The sequence below is a fragment of the Sylvia atricapilla genome, chromosome 6, assembly GCF_009819655.1.
Source record: "Sylvia atricapilla isolate bSylAtr1 chromosome 6, bSylAtr1.pri, whole genome shotgun sequence".
NCBI classification, from domain to species: domain Eukaryota; kingdom Metazoa; phylum Chordata; class Aves; order Passeriformes; family Sylviidae; genus Sylvia; species Sylvia atricapilla.
This window is the reverse complement of record NC_089145.1, coordinates 61,495,765-61,518,665: the sequence shown is the minus strand read 5'-3', so window position 1 is coordinate 61,518,665 and position 22,901 is coordinate 61,495,765. Positions and strand designations below refer to the sequence as shown.

Below are 22,901 nucleotides of genomic sequence, written 5' to 3'. Positions count from 1 at the left end.
AGATGTAGCTTATTAATTATTCTCAAATTCAATCAGTCTTCCTCCAGAATAAAAAAAGAGAAAAATCAACAGCTCTGTTCTTGCAAGCAGATACCACAGAGATTTTATTCATGGCTTTATTTTTCTAAGCACTATCTGTTTTGCCAGTTTGCTCTGAAAGCACAGAGAAAGTATTTTAAAACTTTCTAAAACAGGAAGCAATGTTCATTCAGCTTTCACATTCTGGGATTTTTTTTGTAGAAGAATTAAGAGAAACCTTCAAATCTAATTATTTGTAGTTCTGTGCTAGAGTGGAGTATCTCACAATGTCAAAAGCAAATATTTATACTGTTGTTAAGGTAGATTGGGCCTTAAAATAAATGTATTGTCCAAATTAAATTCAACATACTGAAGATGTGTCATCAGAATTGCAAGCCACAGGGAGCCTGCAGGAGGAGGCTAGCATGCTGTTGTGTGCAAAACAATTTGGTATATCCTTTAATTTCCTTTTGATGATGCTTTGAAAAGTACTGCTTGTTAATTTTCTGCTACTCTGTTGAACAACTGATTTCCTATGGACTTCTCTTTTTTAGGGTAAACAAGGCAAACATGTCCTGTATGGCTGCAGTGAACTTTTTAATGCTACACAGTTTATAAAACAGGTAGACAACTTTGATAACCTCTGTAATGTTTATTACTTCCTTATCTGTAAGTTGATTTATATAACCCTACATCTCCATGGATTTTTGCCAAAAAAAAAAATCAAATTGATCTGTGAAAAATTAATGCATGTTGCCTATTTTTATTTGCTTGAAGTTTTGAAGTCATTATTTTTAATTAGCTGTTGAAGGCCAGTTACCAATATGAGTTCACACAGATAATACAGGTAAACAAATTCATAATAATTGTCTTTACATTAATCCTACTGAAAAAAAATTGAGCCAGTTCTTGGAACTTTCCCAAACAGCATCTTTTTCCAGGGTTTTCTTGAAACTTTTTCAAGTTACAAGATGTTTAAACCTTTGTCCTGGTTTGTAAATGTCTACAGATATGTAGATATAAAAGTGCTGGCCTAGTAGCACCTTGATGTCCATACCTGTAGTAAACTCTGTCTTTTAGTGCTGTTAAAAACCTCATTCATTCTCTATGCCTCATTCCAATACTAATAGCAAATAAAAATTATTCTTGGTGGTCAGCAAATAGCAGCCCTTCAGTAGCTGTCACCACCCATGGTTTTATGTCCCACTGAGAGTAAGTTGTTATTCAAAAGTGTGTTTGAAAGAACTAAATTAATTCTTGTAGCACTTCTAGGAGACAGATGTTACTTGCTAGATTTTAACTCCTCATTCAGCCTAATTGACATTTTTTTGTCTTGACTGGGCACACTGTGCCTTTACTTCATGAGATACATTCAAGTCTGAAAATTTGGAAGCTCAAGTCTTCTCCTCTGAGGTTGTGCATTAAATATTCTGTCACCAGAAGACATTTGGTTCTCAGAGTCAAACAAAGCATGAATAGACAGAAATATTTGCTGTATGAGCTGGATATTAGTGTGACTGAAAGAATCAGATTAGCAATCTAATGACTTTTTTCTCTTCATGTTCAGCTGTCCCAACTTGGCCAGAAATAAGACTGAAACCTGGATGGAAATGTGACAACAGAGAATTGTTACAACACTCAGATATCTTCGTATCTTTAATTTTGTCATTATGTTATAACTTAATCCTGTTTCATTAATATGATAACTTTCTAAAAGAATCTTTAATTAATATGGTGTATATCAGCCTTTCAGAAATAAAACCTGCTGTGTTTTTGGTGGAGGTCAGTTTTACTGTTATTGCATTTTAACTGCAGTACTAGCTGTGGTTTATGACAGAACTGGCTGAAAAGTATGGCATTCAAATTCTTGAATGTGGTAAGAGCTCTCAGAAAAGGTCAAGTCTGACTTTAGGAGTTATGTTCTTCTTGAAAGCCAGAATATCTTTATTTAACAAAATTCAAAAGAGCAGAACTGCCTTTCAGGACCACAGACAAAGAGCCTTAGTGTAAGAGAACTACTTCTTACCCTTTTATTTTACCAAAGTCATTTGATTTGTGCAGTCTTTGCATTATCGTCAAAAGATGTACTGGAAGATACCTTCAGTACAAGTTTCTGGTACACTAATTTAGCTTTTCTCTTAATATTAAAGAGAAAATTGCTTGCCAACACAGTCAGTTTCAAACTGTAAAACTGAAATCTTCAATAATTTTCTTCTGCACTTTTTACTGTAACTGCTTTGACTGTTATGTTTGGGAAGAACTCAAGTCATACTCACAAATCAGCTCTTCACTTGTATAAGCACATATTTAAAATACAATTTCTAACAATTCCATTAGGTAGGGGCAGTTTAGTAGTTTAAAGAATCCAGTAATGATAATTCTGGAGAATGCATACAGGAGCTCAGAGGTCATAACAAATTCTTTTTTATAGATGGAGGTCTCTGCCTCCTCTCTGGAAACAGCTACTGGTGAAGCAATAATAAGATTTCAAAACAAGGCCTAACACACTCAAAAAGTGGGAACATTTCTTGTGGGTTTATTAGCAAACTGTGAGAATTACTGTCTTACTGTCAATCTTTCAGTAGTGCTTTTTGCACTCCTTTTCAATGTTGATTGTTAGTTTTGCACTAAACACAATGCCCTTGCCCCAAGTAGATTGCTTTTCAGAACATCTGTACAAAAAGTGCAGTTGATCTATTCCTTAAAAGTATCACAAGAATAATATGTTATCAAAAAATAATGATGTTATTTAATTATCTAAGTGTTGTAATCTACTCCTCAGTACTGCTATAAATTTCTAATTTTGCCAAGTCAATAAATATGTTTGCTATGGTGTTCATTGTAGTTGTTGCATGTGAGCACTGTCCCAGATTTCAATCAGCAAGGACTCACTGTCAGTTTGTTATTCTAATTGCATATATATGTACATATATGTATGCTGTATTTGGTAGCCAAAACAAGGCCAAAGTGTGTCAGGAAAAGAAAATTACGTTTAAAGTGTTTATTGCTTCTTGTGGGGGTTCATTTCAGGCACTTGAAATAATCCCTCCTCAACTGTGCTTCCTGTGCAAAGAGTTTTTACCTTGTGGCTGACAACCAGCTTATGAAAAATCTGCTGCTTGGTTTTTGTCCAGATCTTGGCACTGCTCACTTGAACCAGAAGCACTCCTAAATCCCAGCTTACAGAACGTGCTTTTGCAGTAAACTGTGTGAAGATAGAAAAATTTATTTTAGTGGCTGCATTCAAAACCCTGTTTTCCATCTTTGCAGTGCCTATGGAGACAGGTTTATTTTGTGCCCAGCTTTATGACTGGATCTTCAGGTCTGCTGTGTGAGCAGGCACTGGTCAGTTTGGGGTGCACATTTTTAAAAAAATTAATAAATACAATTTTTGTATTTCGAACATTCTTCTCCTTCATCTCCAAACTAGTTTCCTGATTTAGTTGTAATAGTCCTGAAGCTCTCTGTTACCTTTAAGTTATGGATTTACTGCTCTGTCCCTGTAACAGTGTAACAGGGACCTTATGCTTCTTCCTTGCTAATGTAACCTGAATTATGGCATGCAGGTTTTTGTTACACGGCCCTTTTTCCCTAGTACCTCTGGATTTAGGAATGTGGAAGGTTGTACAGGAAATCTCTGGTTAATCCAGAGACAAACAATGTTAAAAATAAGCTCTCTCTTTGGTAAACTTCTTCAGTTTATAGCTGTCATGGTGTCCTTTGTATCCTCAAAGGTATGGGCTTAAAGCACCTGGCTCAGTGAATCTTTGAAGTAAAATTGCAGCATTCATGTTGCTGATAAATATTTTAGGTGGCTGCACGGAGGACCAGAGGTTTGGAACTTTTCTAGTCCCCTCTCTGTTGATAGAGCTCTGTTAGCTTAAAGATAAAGCTTGATAAAACTCAGGAGCAGCTGGTGAGACAGCTTCTCATTGGTATTTACCTTCCTGTTTAGGTCAGTAAAGACAGCACAGTGATGAGTGTCAAGTGCTGTGCCTCTTCTCAGGGAGAAAATTAGCTAATTAGCAGTCTGTGTCTTAGCTGTGGAAAATTGACTGTCAGTCTTTCAGGGAGTATGGACAAACCTCATAAACAGTTGCACAAACTTCAGTATACATGCACATTTTGAAATTACAGCCCTTTGCTTGCTCTCTTGTTTTAATTGGAAGGCTTTTGAGTATTTAGGTGGATATTTTGTGACTTAATGGTGAATTTAGCAAGAATCCTGTTTTTTCAGAATTAGGCACTCTAAAAAAGTAACAATAAAAAAAATAATCTGAATAAAGGAAAGAAGCTTCTGGAGACCAGCATTTCATTTAAATGAATTTGTATGATGCAAATCAGATAGCAATCTTTCTTAGGCTAGAAGTAAATTTTGCTATTGATTAATGGTGTTTGCATCCATCTGAATGGAACACAAAATAGCAGGTTTTTCCCAAAACCCATAGGTTCTGCAGAGAACAGTAACACTGATATCAGTCACAGTTCTAGAGCCAACACAGCTGGGCATGCACAGCTCCAGGACTAGAGCTGAACAAAGGGCAGCACTTCTCTTTCCACTTAAATGATACACTCCAAAATGTGTATCCAAATGTTAAATGTTCCAAAATGGAATTGTTTAATGGTTCATTCAGTTGGCTAGAGTGATCCTATGAGGTTTAGGAAGTAAAAGGTTTATAAGGGGGTACATGGGAAATTACTTCACAACTACCACAACTGCATTCCTGAGATCTGAAATTAAAGGTGTTGAGCTGGAACAACATCACATCCCTTATTTACTGTGCAGAGAGCCACTCCCTCTCTGTTAGGGCCATTCATTAGTTGTGACTCGTTGCTGACAGATGGCTCTGGCTCAGAGAAAACCAAACCTGGCCAGTGTTCAGTGGTACAGAAAAGTTAGCCACAGTGTCAGTGAATTCTGTGTAGCTTCAGACATCAGAGAAGATGTTAATAATTCTTACTGTGAATCAGGAGATTAATTGACCCACTTCTGTTTTGTTTGGAAGTGGCTTGGTAACCCTATTCTGTGTGGCAGTTGCAGTTGTTTTCAGCAACATTCAGATATATTCTGCTCCTTAATATGGTCACATGTCACTGCAACACATACCATCCTTCAACAGCATAAAAAACCTGCATATTGGAGCCACCAATGCATCTTTTTTTTTCTGCAGTTATAAACCATTAGGTAGTTCAATTGCCAGTGGAATTTTAAATTTAAATATAAACTTTGTATCTTTCCCTCATGTCTTTCCCCTTACATAAACCAAGCAGGAGTACATCTGATATTCCTAAAATGTTATATTATTCTGGTCCTTTTCATAATTGCATAGGTTGACTTGCTTGATTTGGTGATGGAGGAGTGGTACTTAATCTGTGAAACCAGACTCATTTGTCCAAAAGTCCCAGAACTATCCATTCCAGGTCCTAATCAGTCACCTTATCTCGTGTGCATTCCTACTTCTGGCAATACAAAAGGGAGAGATCAAAGGCATACTGCCTTTACAGAAAATTGATTTTAGCACCTCATAGCATAGACAGGTAATAGAACTCATTTACTGCTCTGAATTCTTCCTTGTATTCTGCATGTAGCATGAGAATTAATGGATTAAAATGAAGTCCCAGAAGGGGTATGTAGTTTTCCTTAACAATAATTGGTGTGGATTCTTTCAGGAATTTTTAATAGGAATACAGTTCTCCATAGTGTTTCCTGCAGCTAAAACCATTCCCCCACCACCTTCTTCTTCCCCAAATAAATTTTTATCTTTTCTGTACATACAGACTCCCCAAGGTTTTCAAATCATAATGAAGACAGTTTTAACAAATAATAGGATTGTTCCTATTTCATTTCTGAGAATAAAATTACACAGGTCAAGTCAAATAATTTTTTGTGTGTTAGAGTTAATTGAGCTGTTTAATTTACTCCCTGAAATGACCTAGGACCATTTGTACATCCAGCTACAATGGCAAAGCTTTCTGGATTCTTCCTGCATCTCTAAACCAGGGGAATAATTGCAACACCTTGTATAAGCTGCCAAATGACAATGGCAACTCTGTTCTGAAATATTTATTACATTCAGCCTGATATATGTTCTCAAAAGACTTTTTAAACTATAAATCAACACATATATATTTAATCTGTTTCAAGTGCAAATATCTATGTTTGTACACTTTTTCTCTGCCACAATATGCATCATATGAAATAGATTGAATAATGTCAACATTTTCTCCCATCTACAAATCCCTTGGGATCAGTGTCTTCCTACTTGGTCTGTTCATTCTTTTGTGCAGTGTGTTCTCTGTGTCCATAACAAAGACTCTCAGATCAAGTCACAAAACTGAAAAAATGAAAATCACAGAGAGATGATGGATGATGACACAAAATGTTTCGCAGGCAAGCGCACTTTTTTCATGTAGAGCTTGTGTAATAGCAGAGCCAATTGTATTGCCAGTTTTGCTAGCACTCAAATAAACCCTCTCTTTTTATATGTCAAAGAAGTGAAACACAGCTGGTGCAATTTTTTCTTCAGCTTCCCTTACCAGTATGTTCCAGTCATTTTGGAGGATGTCTTTTGCTTCATTTTCCTGGGGTTGTTGACATCTAAAACTGCTGAGCTCCAGCTGGCATGTAAGTTTGCCCTTGAACTGGAACAGGAGTCCATTCCCATAGATAAGTAACTGGCCATGGGCCTCATTCAGATATAGTTTGAATTGGTAGCTCACAAGGAAAGATATCTCCTCCTAAATGTCATTGTCCAGCTGCTGCACCGAGGATATTTTTTGTCTTCCCAGGGAGAAAGGCTTTGGCCAGCCAGCCTTCCCTCACTGTAACCATGCTCTGATGAGCTCTGTGAAAGCAAGCAGTGGGAAAATACAGGGACTTCCCTACAACACAGGGAAGGTAACCACATAAATCTACCTTCTGTGGGTTTTTTGCCTCTGTCAGGCTGGAAATCACCTTTATCATTTGAGAGATAAGGGATAGTTTGAAGCTGAATAAGGAGGAAAAACTCATGTTATGCTGTGGGGCTGTTCTGAAATTCCTACAGGGAAATTGTACAAGTGTTCCCTGAGCACATCTCCAGCTTTCTGGTGTTTGTGCAGGTCACACTTCTCCCCAGAGGAGGCATCTGTCTGTCAGCCCTGCCTTGCACAGGAGAAGGAACAGCACTGTTGTTACCAGCCCAGGGCTCTCAGGGAGGAGAATGGAGCCATACTCTCCTCACTGGAGAAGCTGAATTTGTGCCTGCTCAGAGGCCAGTGTGAAAACAGGTGAACCTAAAAGAGCTCTCTCCTGTGCAGAGCCAGTTTAAGGGTTTTTTTTAATGGTAATACCTCTCACTTATCAGTTAGAATTCATTTTCTTAAATCTCATTTCATTTTTTTAATCTCCCTCTCAATTCACTGCAATATCAGTGATCAAAAGAACAATCCCTATAATGTAGGTTAGGATCCTGCTTAGTCAGTCAGTGAAAACTTCATGTAATTTGATGTTTTCTGACTGTGGCAGTCAAATCATGAACAGCAAATCAAACAGTGATATTTTCCAAATTGCTTCTCCTCCTTTAGGTGCCATTAGTAATTTGTTCTGCTGTATCTGAGCCAGGCTCCAGTGTCCCAGCAGAGACAAGGATTTAGCCCCTAAAATACTTGTAGTGATACCTCAGAGGAAACAACTAGTTCCCAAACCCACAGAAATATTTGTACAGCTTAAGTTCCTGAAGCAAAAACACATCACATCTAGAAGAATCCTTTGGCACAACATGACCTTGCTTTCTGTTACCTATTTCTAATAAACACACATTTTGGGAACAAAAACAGTGCTAAGAAAATAAGTGCAACTCTGGCTACGGAAAGGATGAGATCTGGACTGCATTCTTTGGAAATTTTCACAGTAAGATATTAAGGACAAATGTCTCTATAATTTAGTTAATATGCCACATTGTGAAGCTGTTCACATATATATATTTACTTCAATGGCAATAGAAAATCTAAGGAACCTTCAAGTGTATTCACTGAAAGGCAATTTTCATTGTCCAGAGTGGTAAGTGAAGTGGTTTCAGCCTGTCCTGTTGAAAGGAAAGTGGAGAACAAGGCCATTCCCAAGGCATCAGGGTGTAGAGATCACACAGGCAGCAGTGTGTGAAGGGGGATGGACCATAAAAGACTCCAGCACAAGTCCAAGGGGGAGATTTCCCCTGAAATTAAACTAAAGGAGAGAAGGTAATCCTACCAGTCAGCAAACACAGAGACACTACACAAGCTCCCATGCCCTTCCCACGAGCAGGGGAGCAAGAAACAACAGTGGGCTCCATCCTAGGGGTGGTCCCAGGATAGAGACCTCCCTTCCTTCTGTCTCCTTCCCAGGAGGATGGCCAGGGAAAGAGCAAACATCAGTCACCAAATAGAGCCAGGAGGGAAACTCCAGGATCAGCAATGCCTCCCTGATGAGCCAGATAAGAGACTGAGTCCACACTGGCATTCTTCACTAGAACAATCAGTTTCCAAGGAATAAATTCCCCTATTTAAGCACAGTACTTATACCAAGTATAATATAAGTATATATATATATATATAGAATATATATACCTATATATATATATATACCAAGAAAAGACAAGTGCCACCTGTACAAATAGTATTTGTTGTCAAGCACAAAGAAAATGCAGTTCAAGTGACTACAGGTGCCTCTGAAATCTTGCACGTTGTTTGATGTCACAGCTCCAGTTCCACCCTATAAGACCCCGTGGGTGTACAAAATAAAGGTGGAGATGAAAAACACTGGGTTGATCCTACAGTTGTTTTATTGGAAAGCCTGGATTTAAAAAGAAACAAAATCTCAGCCACGTCTACGCAGCAGCCAAAAGTTGGATATAAACTCCAATAATCTTTGGTACAAATACCACTACAGCTATTTTGAAAGAAAGCACATAAAAACATCAGTTTGTGCCAGAGCACTGCCTTGCAGTGCACACAATCTGGTTCACAGGTCTTTTGAAGAGACTGCTTCTCCTACAAGGATACACAACTCTGTGAGGATCAAATTCCTGTAAAATAATGAAAGACCAACAGGCAAGGGATATTTAACTGCAGCATCTTATGCTGTTTTGTGTGTTCCTTTGTTCATCCCCAAATTCATCAAAACTCATAAGAAACATCAATACTTTATATACTATAATGGCAGACCTGCAATATGTATTTCCACACACACATTCCATTTTTAAATACAAAACATGGTTTTATTAATCTTAAGATTTTCTCTATCCCAGTTATAATTAGACGAATGTGTGGCCTTCCTTACGAAGTGTTTTTATTTCATTACATGTTTGAAAGATCCCCAAATCTAAATTTTAGAAGTCAGTAGTCAAATGTTTTGAAACAGGAAGAATTGACATGATGATGTGAATTAAAATAAATTTTTACTTATCAAATTACATCAAGTCATTTTGCTTGCTGTTTACTTTAAACCTGACTGGTAAGTGGGCATTGTGTGCTATAATTTAAATGGAATGCAATTAACTTGAAATAGATTTATTATTATTATTATTATTATTTTAATAAAAGTGTTTTTCACGACTCAGTGTTCCTTTTTCCTTACCCCACTGCAATCAAAATGTAACTGCCTGAAAGTTGTTCTGACAGCGGAAATGTTGTTTCCAGTTTGCCTACAGATACTGTCACTTCTCAGGGGCTGGCTCAGGGCAGAGGCTTTTGTGGACAGTCTTTAAACTTTGCCATTTCAGAGGCAAGCACTTTCGATCAGAGGATGAATAAAAAGAAAGGCCTCAGGAGATTCCTTCTCGGCCAACTACCTCCAAAGGGTCCTCTCGGGTTATGAGCTCTCTGAATCCTAAAGCTACCTATAGATTCTATTTTTATCTTCTCGATTTCTGACCTGCAGACCTAAAAGCAACAAACTACAAATCTTCCTTGTAGATTAAGAATGCTTCATTTTGTTTACCTCTACCTTTGAGGAAAGAGGGAAGGGGAATCACGGATGGAAGCTGATGCTGTAGCACAAACACCCAACTGATCTGGACATCTCTGCATAGGACAGTGTTGTCCCAAGGACCACAAAAGAGGTTATGTTCACAGGAAAAATGCGTGTGGCTTGTTGTGAGAGCTGTTGATGCAGAGCAGGGCCCAGAGAGCAGCAGACATGTCGTGTGATGGTGCAAAGAGCAAAGGGAACCACGACACCACGGCGGTGTGAGCGCTGCCCTTTCTCAGGCACAGAGGCAGCAGCACTGGGACAACAGGGGAATGAAGGAGAGAGCCTCTGCACGGCAGGAAAGAAACATCCAAGAGCACTGAACAACCACTATTTGAGTTAGAATAGCTCTTCACTGGAAACTCTAAAAGAAAAGACGTAAAAGAAAGAGCTGGCACGCACGCATACAGAATTGTCCTTGTAGGAGGAAAGTTTTTCCTCCTTCAAGAGAAAAGGGCCCTATTTTACTGAAATGAAATACTGGCTACTTAATAGGACTTAACAAAAAAAAAAAAAGAAAAAAAGGATCTGAGAACAATGTATCTATTATAGCCTTGTTTTCCAGCAGATGTTTTGAGGTGACACAGAACAGTTTAGTGGCTGGGTGTTCTGTTTTAAAGACCATGCTGTGAGTCGTTCCGGAACAGAGCTATTTTGGCTATACAGGGCTCTTAAATTACCATTTTGAAAGAGTACTTAAGCTGGTAAGCCATGTGTAGCTAAAGACTTTTGTTTGAGGAATAGGGGCAGGAGGCCAAGAAAGGTACCTCCAAAAGGAAAATGGGCTTTATCAAATCAGAATGCACAAAAAAATACTGATCTTATTCTGCTTTTTAACGCATCACTCTGAAGCCTTAGTAAAATAGCAGATTTTACTTGAATTCAAAGCTAACACTTCTAGCACATAGGAAAAAAGCCTTTTGCCTTGCAAAAATATTTTTGCAACAATCAGGTGTCTGAATGCACTTCCCAAAGAATGAGCACATGAAGTGAATAGTGATGCTATAAACTATGTTTGACCTTTAAACAGCTCTCATTTTGAACATTCTTCACTGAAGAAATGGCACTATTCACAATGAAAAAAATTAAACAAAGGTCGCTCAGCATGAACTTACCTTTCAGAAGTTTGAATAAATGAGCTGTTATTTAAGTAGAAATAAATTTGAGAAATTCCCTGATCTCATTAGTTTTTCCTACATGGCAGAGGCCTGGGAGTGCTCCCAGGGCCAATCTACAAACCTACAGAAGCTCTGTAGGTTCAAAGCCCTTTATCTGTGGCACCCTTCAGAGCCCACCATAGATGTGTTGCTGATAAGCCTCTGTTCTTGACTGGCAACTTTCACATCAATATGACTGAACTGTTTTCAGAGCTGTTCTTGCCCACAGCTGCCTGAAAAATCCTTGCCCAAAAACCCCTTGTCTGAATGCTGCTCCACCATCAATGCTTTTGTAGAAAAAGATGAAAATAGCATAACTTCAAATCTCTCTCCAGCACCAGCAGCAGTAAAATATTTAAATACATATGCTGTAATTTAAAATGAAGATATGTGTTACTGAAAAAAAAGTAATAACAGTGTTTACAGTTGTACTATTTCTTCTGTCTACAGCAACCTCTTGGAAAAGAGCACTTTCATTTAGAGATCAAACACAAAGCTCTTTATTGTTCAAGCAGTGCCCTTACAAAAAGACACCTATCCAGGAGCTGTAGAGCTCCTGAAGACACTCAGTACATCCAAAATCCTGAGTTAATGCCATGAGCTTTTGGATGCATCATGTTTCTAGAAAGAAGTCCTAACATTTGAGAAAAATCAGCTGAGCTAAATCTATTTAAAATCCCAGAAATAGCGACCACAATGAAAATCACAGGAGGAAGTCAGTTCTCTGTAGTTCCTGTCTGAGGGTTGAAGCAGTCCTGACACAAACAGGACATTGTCCAGCTGTGTGTGCCCATGTGGTGTCCGTGCTCCTGAGGAAATTCCACTTCTAGCAGCCTCTTTGGTAAGCACCAGCAACAAGCTGACACACACACAGCCACCATATTCTGCCATTAAGTCAGCTAGAAACTACAAAAAGGCTCACATTGTTCCATCTATTAAACCTTTGATGGTCATCTTAATTATTTCCATCAATTACAAAGAAATCACAGACCACCACCACTACCAAACTGTTGGTATCTATGCAAGAAAATTCCACCAACCTTAAATGCTTAGTAATAACAAAGAGCACTTAAAACTGTTTTCAGCCAAGTCTGTTGCAGGCTTGTGTTCATTGTCCCCAGGTATTATGTATTCTAAAGGCTTGTGAGTTGAAAGGCATTTGCAAATTACTTTGATTTTACTAAAACATTGCACATGGTTTATAAAAAATAATTTTTTCAAAAGGACTGTTTATTATCTTAATTCTACTGCAAGAATTTCTGCAAGAAATCAGAAAAACACAGGCAACAGCCATATTATAGAGATCAGGCACATATATGAGACCCAGCCTGGCACCTCCAGCCAAGTCACTACCAAAGATACTCTGATATCTCTGATATTCAGAGAGAAAACATTTCTGCAGCCCAGAATTCTGCTCTAATGCAGGTTCATATCCACTGCTAACTGGTGGCAACAAATTTATCCAAGCTACCTGTATTTCATCAGACAGGCTCAATGATCTCAGAGGTCTTTTCCAGCCTTAGTGGGTCTATACTTCATAGCCAAAAACCTCTTGTCATTATGATTACTCTGTTTGAACCTTTGACCTCACTGACATTTTGTGGAGAGGACAGCTGTGTCCTAGCTTGCTTGATTTTTTTTTTTTTTTTAAATCACAAATGCAATGGTAGCAGTCAAACTACAGTCCAACTTAAGCCCTTCTTGAAAATTTGTAATATACCTGCAGAAAACACACAGTCATTTTTTCCAAGGAAAACTGCAACACCAACTGCAATTTCAGAGCATTTGCAAACACTGAGGGCAGCACAACAAAAATCTCTGCCCATGATACAAGAGAGAGATCAACACTACAATATGCCAATCACCTCTCTCACTTCCTCACAGCTGAATAAAAGAGCAGAAATAATATGAATCTTTTAAAAATCAAATGCATTGGCAGCTATGGGAACAATCCCAAAATTTAAAAGGGTGCTGCCTCTGCTAATGGGTCACTTAGGTATTGTTCACAACCATAACAGTCAGAAAAAATATGCAATTTAAATGCAAGGAAATTCTTAGTGTCTTTATTTCCTTGAAAGTGCGAACTGTATATGCTTACTAATCCTAAATGTGACTTTTATAATTTTGGCTCTTATTATGCTGCTTCCAGGAAACTAAATCAGAGAATGTTTTGGACTGGAAGGGAGCTTAAAACTTATCTAATTCCAAACCTCCTGCCATGGGCAGGAACATCTTTCTCCAGACTAGATTGCTCAGAACCTTGAACACTTCCAAGAATGGGACATTCACATCTTCTCTGGGCAGCCCATTTCAGTGCCTGACCACCCTCATATTGAAGAACTTTTTCCAAAAATCTAATCTAAGCCTGCCCTATTTTGGTTTGCCCTGTCTCCTGTCACTACCTGCTCTTGTAAAAAGTCCTTCTCCAGAATTCTTGTGGGCCCCTTCAGGTACTGGAATGCTACAATTAGGTCACCCCAAGGCCTCCTCTGAGGCTGAACAGCCCCAGCCCTTTAGCATTTCCTCACAGGAGGGGTGCTTCCTCTCTTTTATCATCTTCTGGCATTCTGGACTCACCCCAGGAGGCCCAGGTCCTAAGAAGTACTAAAATTATTTCCTTATTAATGCTGATGGCATTGCTGACTTGCTCATTTTCTCCAGACAAATGACTCTACCAAGGTCTCTCCTCTCTTTTCTCTGCTCACTCACCAGATCTATTTTCTTTCTCACTCACTTGTGACAATCAATGCCACCTGACATTCACTAGAATAATAAAAAAAAAAATCAGCATCCTTTTTCTCTTCATTTAGATCTCTACTAATATCTTCATTCCATCACATGAGATAAGAACCACGAGATATGGCATTCTCAAAATACATCCTCAGCCTTTAAACACCTCTCTCAGGCAAGCAAGGGTAATGGTGCATTTTCTGCCCCACTTCTTTGCACAGCCATCCACAGAGACACCCACCTGCTGTCAGGCAAAGGGACTAGTCCATGCCACACCAACCTCATCTGTTTCAATTAAATTTTCACTACGGTTAAAGCACAAATGGTTGAAGACTCTCAGGTTTGAAGAGTGTTACATGCCAGGAGGGTAAGAGTTTTTTTGATTTCTGAAGCTTGAAAATCAGTAACGTAATGAGGCCATGAAGAAGGAAAGGCCAAGGGAAGACTTTGAAATTTTTTCCTTCCCAAAACCACTTAAATATTGAAAAGAACGAGTTACACTTTGAAGTCACACTTTAAAACCTTAAATATAAGAAGGGAAAATTCTAGGGGTAAAAGCTTTTGTTTCTTCCTGACCCTCAAGCAATCCTGCCCTTAATTTAAAGTTAGGACAAAATTCACAAATTCTAAATCAGAAGATAAAAATTCACAGCCTAGACTGAAAACTAACGGTCAAAAACAACACGTGGAAACAAGTTATTTGACATTTCTACAGAATTTCCAGAATTTCTAAACAGTGACACAAAATGGAGAGTCTGATCACTGGACTACCCACAGCTTTGAACGTTTCAGAATGTGGAAACACTTCTATCAACAAAGTCATTTTAACCACAACTGCTTAACCACTATCAGTGAAAAGAGAGTCTACTCAACACTACTGATAATTGCCAAAACTAACAGATTAGGCCAGTGGACTCATCTGGAAATCCTAAATTGAGCTGTTTTGGAGATAAAATGAGCCAAAACAGAAAGTGTTCAAGCAGTGAGTTGATCTTATTTTTCTGAAATAGGAAAATTTCCCAAATGCCTTTTCTAATTTAGCTCAATATTCATAAAATAAAATGACCCTCAGCGAAAGTTTACAGACGTACCAGATTAATTATTTTGGTAATGGTGAAGTCAGTGAATTTGACAAGTGAAAAGATATTTTTAAACGTGGAAGTAAAGTCGGTCCCTGAAAAGTGAATGTGCAATAAAAACAAAAGGAAATTTATTTATAAGACTAAAACACTCTCCACAGAAATTTTCCATACCGACTACCCCAAACCACAGGAGAGACAAAATAAGATTAATTTCTTAGCAGGTAAGCAAGTAGAAATATTCCAAGAATCAGGTACTCTGTCCCTCTAATTAGCCAAGGAGTTTACAGAGAATTCAGGCTGGTAAAAGGGGAGAAATGAAAGGACCTTAAGTTTCAGGGTAGGAAATTGATTTCTTCTCTTCCAGAGGCCTTTGGCCTCTGACTTTTTTGCCCCCACTACCCCATGGAAAGGAAGATTAAGCTCAAAGTACAGAACAAATAATCACAGAGGTGACATACAATGAAAGGTGAAAGGTAAAAGGTGGGCAGAAGAAATCTGAGAAGAAATTAATATGGAGAAATAAAAAGTGGGCACTAAAGGAAAAAAAGGAGTTGTTTAACTAATGGCCATCAGGAAAGATCCTCTCCATAACACCTGACAAAGAAATGTTAAATTTAAATCGTACTTTACATAAAGCAAAAGTTTTTTGGGGACTAAGTCCGGGGAAAAAGACCTAGTTCCTAGATGTTGTGCCAACCAGGTAGCAATCCTAAATTTCATTTGAAAATATAAAATAAAATATAAAAATTAAAATATAAAAAGAAAAGCAATACTTATTACAGTAAAGGTAGGAATCTTACTTGGCATTTACTGGAGGACAAATTATTATTGAGACTGTCAGGTGAGAAGCGTTCTTCAAAACTTGCTTGAAAATTATTATGAATTATTATTAATAATCTAATGATAACCTTGGATCGATGTAGTTTAAAAAAAAAATCAGTCACTGAGAAATGAGACAGAAATCAAATAAATTAACAGCTCAGTGAAATAAGGATAGACAGCTACCTAAAATTTTCCTGAAAGATGGCTGTTTTAAAATGTCCATTTTTTTTCTGGCTTTCTGCTCGTGAATTTGCAATTACCCACCTCTGTGTGAATCAACACACACCAGTAACCAAGAGCAACCATTAAGCCAGCAATTTGTTAAGTCGATTTGTTTCATTACCTCCCTAACAAATCCAGGCTGCAGGAACAGAGACTCTGGCTCTGCTGGGCTCAGTTCATCCTCGAGCCTGTCTGTGAGAGTGTGTTATCCCCCACAGGAGCTCTGCTTCTCGAAACTGCCAGAGGATGAGCAACACCAGGCATAAGAAATAGAGTTTTCCCACCCTGACATTCTTGGCATTCCCAGCTTCGAGGTCACTTTGAGAGAAACTTCTCCCTCCTCTTATTGTTTTAACACTTTGATCCCAACAGCATCCTAAAAAGGCTCTCTTTTCTGTAAAGGCTTAGTTAGGATAGCAGTGGCAGTGAATTTTTAATGACACTCACAATGTTCACTCAGTGAATGCTGCAGCCACTGTGGGTGAAGCTACTTGACATTATGAGAGATATTAAAGCCAGAGTATTTAAAATAAAACCTTTATTTACACAAATTTGTTGCCTTTGAGCCTAAATTTCTTTTATGAGCTAGTTATGAGGTTGATAAACACACTGGGGAAGATAGGAGAAGAAAAGGGGATTTACATGACAACCTTCCAGTGCTGTTAGGGAGTAGTGTTGGTGTATATAGACATATAAATGCACAGGAAAACCCAATGTTTCCACACTGCTTCAGTTTCCAGACAAACCCTAATGCTGTTGTTACTCAACACACACTGCAAAGCACTGTCTTTTTTTCCTTCAAGTTGGTTTGCAGTTTTTCTTCTGTCTGATTTAACACCAAAACTGTTGGTCATGTGCACATCGAGGCACTGCAAAGGGTTTGTCCTTTGCTGCATTCACTGATTCCTCTTCTACAGCTGACAGCCACTCTGAAGATGGCTGGTGGCAAGCTGGACTTAGACCCTGCAAATCAATCTTTTTGGGAAAAAAAGGGCAGAGCTGGGCTGATTTCTGGAGGGCAAGAGAATCTGCATTCAGTGTCCAGGGTTAAGGAGGGACTGAGGGTCCTGCACTGCTGACCACTGATCACCTGGAGCCCTCTGCTCTCTGGGGTGTCAGCAGCTCTGAGGGATGCAATTCACCACCTGCAACAATCTCAGAATGCAACAAAGACAAAGGAGTGTCTGGAAAACGGAGTCTTAGCCCTTATGCCTCACTGCTGTGGCCAAGGCCATGAAAAAGGCAGGAAAGGCAATGTCAGACAAGGCTTTGTTGCTAAAATAAGGAGTTCTGGGGCCGCTGGTGCTCTGGGGAGTGATTCCATCAGCACTAAAAGGCTTTCCAAGAGGGCTACGACCTAATCCAAATCACTTTCCTCAAAAACTGGCCCGTTCTTCAGAGCACATGCCCAACCCCAGCAGACTTCAGGGCTACCTCTGGAGAAACTGGAGTAGATCTGGTGACAGAGTACTCTGGAGATCCCGCCAGAAGAAAATCCCAGAGCTGAAGATCAGAAAGGACTTTGGCTTGGCTTTAGCCCTGGAACTCTGAAAACTGTAATTTTAATTTTTCCTCTCCCTCAGTCCCGCTGGTTTTAGACTGATATGATATCCTTATCCTTCTTACTCAAAGAGAACAATTAACTCAATTAAATGCATCATGTAAATAGTTTGATGAAGGAGTAAAATGCAGTAAAATGCAATAAAATGCAGTAAAATAACCAACAATCACAGCGTATCTCAGACTAATCTCATTTGAAAATCTCATTTTCAAATTTCAATCAATTTGAAAACTCAAACAAACATGCCTTTGATGGACTTGCACAAACAATGACAGCTGATGAAATATGGTCTTTGTAACATTTTTATTTTTATTTCAATCCAATCACTTTGAAATAGGAAGCTCTTTGGGAGAGTGTGGCTCAGTAGCATTTTGGCTGACACCAAGAAATCTGGTGAGGATGACCCTAGTTGAAAAGGAGCAGGTACAGATCACCAGAGGTGCATTACAGTTAGTGGAGCTGAGAAGTCAGAAATGGGTTTTCCTGGGTTTATAGGAAGACTTTTGGAAGGATCAGAAGAGCAGTGGATGCATTCTCACACTAGAGCATAGATTGGTCATTTCTCCTTGTTCATGATGTTCATTTTTCCTTGTTCATCACCTTTGCCACACAGAAAATGCCTTTACACTAAGTTACCTCTACCAGCACTCACTCCTGTCTGTAGCTGGTTTAAAGGCAGCCCACCCAACCTATTCACTACTTCTTATTTTTCACTAGCACTTCTCTCACACTTGTAAATGTGCTGGGGAAATTTTTCATCTGCTTTACCAGCCTGGGAAACATAACAAAAAATAGTTGAAGATTATGTGCCAGGTAAATGTTCCAAAACTGCTACAGTTCTAATAAAATCCTTTTAATCCTTTAATCTTCCAAATAGTCCAGAATGTTTCTTGGATATTTCCAAAACTTCTCAAAAAAAAAAAGATAAAAAAACCCAGTTACATTCTGTCCTTATTTAAAAGCACCCATATCTCCAGTGTTATTTATTTAATCCTGTCTTCCCAGGTATCACAGCCCAGATGTTTTCTTCCCATAGAAGACTGTAGTCAATAATTCCAGCTCCTATTTAGCTGACATCCTAAATTGTCACTAGAAACAATGCTTTACATAAGAGAGTATTTCCCAGGAAACTCCACCAGCAATTTGCTGACTGAAACCAGCAAAACAAGTGACTAAAACAAAGCAAAGCTTTGATCTCATAAATTTTCCCACTACTCTTTTCTTCCAGTCCTCCTTATTATCCTGCCACGTTACTTCTTCTCAACTCTTTTTGTAAAATGCTTTAGTGTGTTTTTTCTAGGCATATGATTTCTAATTTCTGTGGACTGAAGCCTTTTGAATGACTCAGATTAAAAATGGAAATATTTAAGTACCAGAGGACCTGAACACTCAGATAAATGGTTCTGTCAGTCATCAATATCAGTTTTCCAAGTTGTAATATTATTTTTTTACTCAAGCTTATGAATAGTGAAAAACCACCACTAAAAAAATAAAAAGGGAAGGGAAGGAAAGAAAAAATGATAGTATTTTTTATTCTACAATATCTACTAAGATTAGCTGCCCATTTCCCTAGGAATATTACATAATTAAAATAGAAATGGCGTGAAGGAATACTACAGCTTTTCATTCTGTGGCTCAACAGGAAAAAAAAACAAACCCCAAGTATCACTTACATTTATTTATTCAAAGTATAGTGTTTCACTGAAATACAACAAAATATACAACATGTTCTCTTACTTGACTACATGTTTTACATCTTCTGCTTGCATAAAAAAGTGTATTTGGAATGACCAAATGTCAACAGATGTAGTGCAACGTGATACAACACGAGTAAAACAGACATTTACTTGCTGTGGGTATTTACATGCAAATCTTCAGAATGACCTTAGGTAGAGCAATTGTTTCAACAGAGACCTAGTGGGGGGAAAAACAAAACACCCAAAATACAAAAAAACAGAAAAAAAGAAAGAAAAGAAAGAAAAAGAAAAGGAAAGAAAAAGAAAAGGAAAGGAAAGGAAAGGAAAGGAAAGGAAAGGAAAGGAAAGGAAAGGAAAGGAAAGGAAAGGAAAGGAAAGGAAAGGAAAGGAAAGGAAAGGAAAGGAAAGGAAAGGAAAGGAAAGGAAAGGAAAGGAAAGGAAAGGAAAGGAAAGGAAAGGAAAGGAAAGGAAAGGAAAGGAAAGGAAAGGAAAGGAAAGGAAAGGAAAGGAAAGGAAAGGAAAGGAAAGGAAAGGAAAGGAAAGGAAAGGAAAGGAAAGGAAAGGAAAGGAAAGGAAAGGAAAGGAAAAGGAAAGGAAAGGAAAAGAAAAGAAAAGAAAAGAAAAGAAAAGAAAAGAAAAGAAAAGAAAAGAAAAGAAAAGAAAAGAAAAGAAAAGAAAAGAAAAAGGAAAGGAAGGAAGGAAGGAAGGAAGGAAGGAAGGAAGGAAGGAAGGAAGGAAGGAAGAAAGAAAGAAAGAAAGAAAGAAAGAAAGAAAGAAAGAAAGAAAGAAAGAAAGAAAGAAAGAAAGAGACACAAAGCTTTAGTTTAAGCCTAGAGATTTTTCAGCAGCATAAAAGTCCATTTGGACTTTATTTCTGATTTTCTCATACCCAGACTTACTATGACTTGCGTTTGTGATTTAGAGTAGGAAGCAAACTATACCTTTTTTTTTGTCATAAGTGCATAAAAATTGTGAAAATTAAGCTGACAATACCCAGTATCCACAACTATGAAAGGAATCAGAGAGCTGATCACCTGCCAGCAGGTAGCACTGCTCTGCACAAGCTGGAATAACCTGCCACAATCCTGCTGTTAACACATCCCTTGACAAGGCAGAGGCTGATCCTCGGCAGGAGCAAACAATCGTTTGCACCAGGCAGATCTTGACCTGCAGGGCAGTGACACACTGTGGAACTTGGGAAAGCTTAAAGCTTTCCCTGGAGAAAAGTTCTTGAGCTCAGCCATCTCAGTCTCAGAGGGAAGAGTCACCAAAACCCTCAGAGGCAGTGATGTGGCATCAGGCTTGCATCATCTTATACTTAAGGACTAATCAGTTATTTTTTAAGTGTATAATCCATTTACTGATGGATTCATGTCTGGGTTTAGTAGATAGTAGGAAAAAATTCCTGTTATCTCAGGATAAGGGAATGTTTGAAGATTTGAGGGTTTGCCTGTTTTGCAGGTCTCTCTGGGTGCTCCCACCCTCCTGTTCCCAAATCCACAAACAATAACAGCAGCAGCATGTACATGTACTGCTGTCCTACAGCAGCCTCACCAAAGACCCATTATCCCGATTTCAGATGTGAGGAAATGGAGTATACAGAGGTAGTAGCTGACTTTTTCCCAAAACTACCAAAGGCTTGGTGTCCTCAGAGCAGACTGAGTGGTTCAGCAGAGAGCTGATGCAAGCTTTGCAAGAGATCAAGGCCAACAAGAGTAGAGGCTTCTACAGTGCTGATGAGGATCTGTGTTCCCAGTGCAGACCCCAGCTCCATCTGGCCCTCTCAGAAATCCTAAGGCTCATAAAACCCACAGAAACTAGCAATTTCCTCTATTCTTGCAAATTAATTGTTTCATCTCTTACTTTGTAGCCCTCATGAATGCATGCAAATTAAACTGTTGTTCTATCATGCCCTAAAATTTTGTGAAAGAGTTCTAATTTCTGTGGTATAATCCATCTACATTACTTTACTTTATTAGCAAAATATTTACTTTAAATATAAAATATAACATTTAAATATAAATAGTAAAATTATTTACTTTATTAGTAAAATTTCATGAACTTCCAAGCACCACTTTTATCCAGGCCACAGAGTAACATGTTCTGTAAACCCATATGTATGTGTGTACATATTACTTTTCTGCCAGGACTTGTAACTGTTGGACAAAACTCTGACAGTTTGGCAGAATTAATGAGGCTCTAGTTAGGATCAGTTGCAAGAGGATATTTGCTTATATATCTGTCTCTATTTATGAAGACTAAGAAGAGAAATGTAACTGGTTTTTACTTTTGAAAAAAAAAGAATATGAAAAGCTTCATATAAGTTGAGAAAATTGAACTTCTTTCTCCAAAGGTTCAAGTGTCTTTATGGTTTGAATTAGGTTTCTAGATCTATAGGCTATATCCATATTTTCAATGACTTATGTTCCCATAGTTGTTCTATTTCTATGGACAGAAATTTCTATGTCTGCCCTGTGTGCACACACTGTGCGGTTTGAACTAGACCCATTCTGTTCCCCTTCTTCCTCTGCCCCTGATGGATTTTCACTGCTTATTGACCCAGCTGCCTTGCTACAGGCTGCAAGTGGGTAGTTTGAATGTGGCTAAAAGAATCTAGATACACTCATAGTCATGTATTTTTACACAGTCACCACTTTGGCAGGCAGGAAACTGGAACAAGAGAGGCATTTGCAACTACCAAAGATGGGCCCCAGGTTTCAGCAAAGTAAGGAGAAATGTAGGGTTAAAATTTGGGGTAGAATTACTCATGTTGAGACTATAGCTGTGCTGCATTAAAGTCAGTTTAAATTTTGTGAAAATCCAAAACTCTGCTAAGCCACCCCTACATTATTGCAGCACTCCCTTGAGATGCTCTCAGACATCAGGAGCATAATTTTTTATAAAAAAACCCAACGAATTTTAAACTCCTATTCAGGATCATCTCCTGTCATTGCAGGAAATTCTCAGAACTCGACACTCCCAGTTGCTGGAATTCCATTGGTGAAGTTTTCTTAATTTGAAAAGTTAAAACTCAAAGTTCCTTCCAAGTAATTCTCAATATCATAAAAAAAAAAAAAAATCTGACTGGCTTAGCATCTTCTGCTGTTTTGGATGAACAAATCAGTGTTAGAAAAGTGGTTTTAAAAGCCATATTTTATAAGTGATTATTGGCTTCTTTTTGTTCATTTTTGTGAGTGTCTGTCAACAGATTATATTTGCAGGGATTACTGGCACTGCAATGGCCTCATTAAAATGGCAACATCATCGATCTCTTGTTTCAACAGTACTTTTAAGACACTTAACTTTCCAATGTTGGCCAGCTATCCTCCCTTAAAAAAACCACTCAGTCCTTCTATTAATATACACTGAGAAGTCTATGGAAATGCAGCTTCCTGTATCTCTGCTCCCTCCGTGAAGTAGCATCTGCACCAAGACAAGTAGCAAACTGTCCCACTACTGAAGCTGTACCTATCCTTGTACCAATAATGACAAAACAGCAAAATGGACCCTATTTTCACTGCAATGCCAGTAATTATTTTTCTAGGTGTAAGAAACACATCCACTAAAACTTTAAAAATTTATCAGCAATTTTTTGTTTGAATTTGCCCTTAGTATAGCTTGACT

At 38.3% G+C, this 22,901-nt stretch overlaps 1 protein-coding gene across 1 annotated transcript in view; it reads left to right on the top strand.

The window, feature by feature from the left end:
• Window positions 1-2,857, top strand: part of SCFD1 (sec1 family domain containing 1) — a 49,554-nt gene extending 46,697 nt beyond the window's left edge. Inside the window, exons 24-25 of the mRNA XM_066322156.1 lie at window positions 573-641; window positions 1,586-2,857. Of these exons, the coding sequence (XP_066178253.1) occupies window positions 573-641; window positions 1,586-1,609 (93 nt within the window). The 3' untranslated portion in view covers window positions 1,610-2,857. The remainder of the gene's footprint in view (window positions 1-572; window positions 642-1,585) is intronic.
• The last annotated feature ends 20,044 nt before the right edge of the window (window positions 2,858-22,901 follow it).